The following is a 5,201-nucleotide window of genomic DNA, read 5'->3' on the forward strand; positions in this document are numbered from 1 at the left end:
CACAAGGGAAATTAGTCAAGCACTTGAAAGTGTTTTCACTCTTAATGTGGTGTACAGGGAGATATTAGAATAAGTTTAATCACTTTATCAGTCACTGTTTGCATCACTGTTGTTTTTCATATCAGGTTTTTGTCGTTTTTATATCATGCCTCTGTTGTTATATCCTTTTGTTACTGTTTATTAATAAACTTATATATTATTTTCATATAAATTTTACTAATTTCCTTTCATCTCTCACACTTCTATTATAGAGAAAGGGCAAATAGCAATATTAAAATATCTCCGCTAATTAATTCCCTTTTTTAAAAAAAATATATTTTATTGATTTTTTACAGAGAGGAAGGGAGAGAGAGAGAGAGTTAGAAACATCGATGAGAGAGAAACATCGATCAGCTGCCTCCTGCACACTCCCTACTGGGGATGTGCCCGCAACCAAGGTACATGCCCTTGACCGGAATCGAACCTGGGACCCTTGAGTCCGAAGGCCGATGCTCTATCCACTGAGCCAAACCGGTTAGGGCAATTAATTCCCTTTTAATGTGCGTGAATTTCGTGCACCGGGCTACTAATCCTATATAATAAAACCCTAATATGCAAATTGATCAAATGGCAGAACGGCCAGCAGAACAACTGGTCGCTATGATGCACACTGACCACCAGGGGATAGATGTTCAATGCAGGAGCTGCCCCTTGGTGGTTAGTGCGCTCCCACAGGGGGAGTGCTGCTCAGCTAGAAGCTGGGCTCATGGCTGGGGAGCGCAGTGGCGGTGGGGGGAGCCTCTCCTGCCTCTGTGGCAGCACTAAGGAACAGTGAGCCAAGCAATAAGGAGCAGCGAGCAGGCGGGTGGTAAGGAGCTAGGGGTACTGGACTGCGAGAGGGCACAGGCCAGGCTGAGGGACCCCTCCCTCCCCATGCAAGAATTTTGTGCACTGGGCCTCTAGCCTATATATATAAAAGGCTAAGCGACCTTCTGACCGTCTGGTAGGTATGATGCACACTGACCACCAAGGGGAAGCCACTCAATTCAGGAGCTGCCGAGCTGTGGTCACTTGGCAGCGGTGGTTCTTGGGTGACGCACACCAGAACCAGAGAGGAGGGAGCCCAAATCTGGGGTGCACACCCGAAAACCACCCTCTCACAATCTGGGACCCCTCGGGGGAAACCACTCAGGTAAAGTTGTGAATGTTGAGACAGAAAGATGTTTTTTGATAGCACTCTCTGAGTAAGCATGTGAGCAGATTCTCAATGACAGAGACGTAGAGTCCCAGCCCTTGGGACTTTATCAGTTCCAAACCTGTATCCAGGTTTGATCACATGAGGGCAGCAGGAAGATCACTGAAAACACATTAGGAATCTAGTGTTCTTCTCTCATGGCCCCAAATGACAAGCAAGACTGATCACCCAAGAAATACTGAAGAGGGACTCTTGTTTACCCAAGGACCACTGTAGCATTGTACTTGTCTTCCTGGGACTGTAACATTCCCAACTGTTTCTCTCCCCTTCAGGCTGACAGACTTCAAGGATGCAGCTATTACTGGAGATGTGTGGCACCTTACCTGAGCCAGGCCATGAGGCCATGTTGCCATGATGTGGGCCCCTCATGGCCTCAGCAGGAACTGAATACTACAGTATTGGCCAGGGAAATAGTTTCACGCAGAGGGGTCCCTCTGGCAAAGTATCTGCCCCACCACCTGAGAAACCCTCTGAGGGCAAAGTCTGGTCTTCAGTTTCATCAGCAGGCGAAGACAGTCTGGAAGCTGGAGAAGCACGTAGGCACCCTTTCAGCAGGATTGGACCTACACCTCTTGGGTTTCCCAAACGAGCCAGCGTATTTCTTTTGTCCCAGCACTTCATGTAGCTCTGGGACCACAGCTGCCCTTGCAGGCCACAGCAACACCTGTTACCTGCCTTCTGTCCCGGACTTGTTCAGCAGTACCCTGCTGTACCGCCGCTTCAACCATAGGCACAAAACATATCAGCAGCTGGAGTCTTTCTGCTTACGTTCAAGCCCGTCAAAAAAAAGACCTTTTTCTGTCCCTCAAAAGAGCCTCCTTGTCAGACTCACTGCCAATAAGGCCACTTCTTCCCCGGTCTCCCCCATGGCCCAGCCTGTGGCATCCTCATCCATAGATCCATACCTCACACTGGGAGCAGCTGGGGAAAACCCTTCAGGGAAGAGGCTGGCTTCTGCCATCTCAGGGAAGATCCCATCTCCACTCTCCTCCCCTTCACCCTCGTATAAGCCCATGCTAAATAACTCCACGCAGCCAAATAGCACTAAAGTGCCTTTATCACTGGCCACAGAGGGCCTGAAGCCATTATCCTCACCCAAGATCCAACTTGTGTCCTGGCATCATTCAGGGGGCACTGGAGACTGTGCATTCCAGCCTATTGAACACAAGGTACCCAAGAGCAATGGCATTGTCGTACATGGTGCCCTTGCCCATAGCACCCTGTCTACTCCTAGCTCCTTAGACACTTGTACCACCAGTGTTGCCTCCCCCCAGTACAACCACAGTAACTTAGTCATGAGGATAAAGCCACATCCCTGTGGCCTGAATGGCGACCCTGTTTCCCAGGCTCTGACCAAGGAGGCTCGGTTCACTGAGGCTGTGAGGCAGTTGACTGCAAGAGGCTTTGAGAAGCCGAGGCAAGGCTCCCAGTTTGAACAGTCTTGTTTTGTGAACCCGAGTTTGCAATGGGATCTCCTCAACAGGAACAGGCAGTGGAAACCTCCTGTGGTAGGCCAGCAGTTCCCCCAGGAGCGTGCCCCAGCAGACAATAGGATCCTCCCTGGAGCCTCAGACACCTTGGAGTTGGACAATACAGTCTTCTGTACCAAACGCATCAGCATTCACCTCATTGCCTCACACACCAGTGGGCTCAGCCATAGCCCTGTCTGTGGGTCTGCGGTCGACTCCCCACCACCCGGAGAAGACAAGACACCAGTGCTGCCTTCTCCCCCTCAATCCTGTGACCTAGCAGATGTGGCCACCCACCTCTCTTCCATCCATTTGGATCAGCTTGGGAAGGAGGAGCCTATAGAAGCCAGGGAGCTGGACTCACCTGCTAAGGATATTGGGTAAGTTGGAGGAAGTTTTTGGTTCATTTAGATCAGTAGAATATATATATATGCAAATTCGCTGACACTGGCCCTGTGTCTCTGAAGGTTGGTTTTATTTTTTAGCTGCCCTAGAGTTATGGTTTTCACTTTAGGGCAAAGGTCCGCAAGCTTCAGCTTGCAAGCCAAATCCTGCACACTGTCTGCTTTTGTAAAGTTTTATTGAAATGCAGCCTCGACCATTCATTTACTACTGTATATGGCTGCTTTCCTGTTGCTATGGTAGGGTTGAGTAGTTGTGACAGACTGACTGGCTCACAAAACTGAAAATATTTACTGTCTGGTCCTTTAGAGGAAGAGTTTGCTGACTCCTGCTTTAGGTTATAACCAGGGAGAAATAAAAATTCCAAACACATGAGTTGGGGCCTGTGACTTTTCTACTTAATTCCAAACCAGATCAGGTTCTCAATCATTCTTGGAATGACAGCCATTTCAGAGTTAGGACATACATGTACTTGGTTTCTTCTCTTAGCTCCTTGTTACTAATTTGATTCACCAAGGTTTTCCTTGTTCTAAGTTCCCAGAGAGCGGTCTAGGGATTTTGAAGTCAATGACCAGACATTCACTGGTGGTGGTTTGAATGCAGAATTTTGGACTTACATGCTTGGAGGGACTTCAAAGAAGATGGAAGACAGTGCCTCTCTGCAGAATAGGGGGTGTAGGGTTGAGGAACTATGGCTAGACCTAAGCTCTGAGAGCAAGGGTAATAAACTGTGAGATTCAGGCAAGAGATAGCAGATTGGTGACCAGGGAAGAGACAAACACTGGAAGATGATGAAGGAATGAGCATCTTAACTGTGACCTCTGTTATGGAATTGGCTGGGCTGGGGCTTTGGTTCTTTCTTATAGTTCAGCTACTGACCTCCAGCCAGACCAGGTTGAGGCTGACGATCTAGAAGAAGAGCTGGTAGATGGTTTGGAAGACTGCTGCAGCAATGATGGGAATGAAGAGGAGGAGGGTGAGTAGGGGACCCTCTCACCTCCAACTAGGAATTGGTCATTACCGCTAGGGAAGGAGGCTAACAATTATGTACCAGGTCTTTGACCCACTTTGTCACCTGTATTACTCATTCGCCTTGGGGGTCCAAGGGCGGTGGGTAGTGGCTTTTGAGGGACTTTGTTCTCTAGTCCTCCTGTCCCACCAGTCTTGCCTTCTCCCTGCTGCTGTTGAGCTCAAGGAAGGCAGTACAAGGCGCAGAGTGGTGCTCGTGACTCCGCAAGAAGGCTGAGCCAGGCTGTCCAAGGAAGAGCTGTCTAGGCTTGGTGAGTTTGTGTAGCAGCCTTTCCCATTCAGAACTTCTCTGCTTCCCCCCACCAGGAGACTCAGAGTGCTCCTCATTCCGTGCTGTCTCGTCCAGAGAGTCGATAGCAGTGATCTCTCGGTGAGTGTTGGTTGTATAGATCATTGATAGATGATCATTTTCTGTCTCTTCAGGAGAGGCTAAGTCCAGTACTCTTAAGAGGCAGTTAACAAAATATTTCTGTCTTTTTATTATTAAACTTTTTAAAACTTTTATAGATTCTCATGCAGTTGTAATATATAATATATAGAGATTCCCAAAATTACTCAGTTTCCCCCAATAGTAACATTTTACAAAGATATGGTATATTGTTGTATAACCAAGATACCAACATTAGTCAAGATACATTCCCATCACTGCAAGGACCCCTGTTACTGTTCCGAGAGCCACACCTAATTCCCTCCTGCTCCCAACCCCTCTTTAACCCTTGGCAACCACTGATTTGTTCTATAATATTGACATTTCAAGAATGTTATACAAATGGAATGATGTAGCTATTTGGGATTGGCTTTTTTTACTCAGCATATTCTCTGCACATTCACCCTGGTTGTTACATATATCAATAGTTCATTCCTTTTTATTACTGAGTAGTATCCATGGTATGGATGTGCCACAGTATGTTTAACCACTTACCTGTTGAAGGCTATGTGGGTTGTTTCCAGTTTGGGGCTATTATGAATAAACCATCACATATATGTTTTTGCATGAATGTAGGTCTTCATCTCTCTGAGATAAATACCCAGTAGTGCAATTCTGGGTCATCTGGTAATTGCATATA

At 47.3% G+C, this 5,201-nt stretch overlaps 1 protein-coding gene across 1 annotated transcript in view; it reads left to right on the plus strand.

Annotated features, from left to right (window-relative positions):
- The first annotated feature begins 1,462 nt into the window (after window positions 1-1,462).
- TTLL4 (tubulin tyrosine ligase-like family member 4) overlaps window positions 1,463-5,201 on the plus strand; it is an 18,824-nt gene continuing 15,085 nt past the window's right edge. Inside the window, 4 exon segments of the mRNA XM_014531058.1 lie at window positions 1,463-1,724; window positions 1,726-3,083; window positions 3,972-4,081; window positions 4,441-4,504. Coding sequence (XP_014386544.1) covers window positions 1,602-1,724; window positions 1,726-3,083; window positions 3,972-4,081; window positions 4,441-4,504 — 1,655 coding nt within the window. The 5' untranslated portion in view covers window positions 1,463-1,601.

This window comes from Myotis brandtii, unplaced genomic scaffold (assembly GCF_000412655.1).
Source record: "Myotis brandtii unplaced genomic scaffold, ASM41265v1 scaffold79, whole genome shotgun sequence".
Classification (NCBI taxonomy): Eukaryota; Metazoa; Chordata; class Mammalia; order Chiroptera; family Vespertilionidae; genus Myotis; species Myotis brandtii.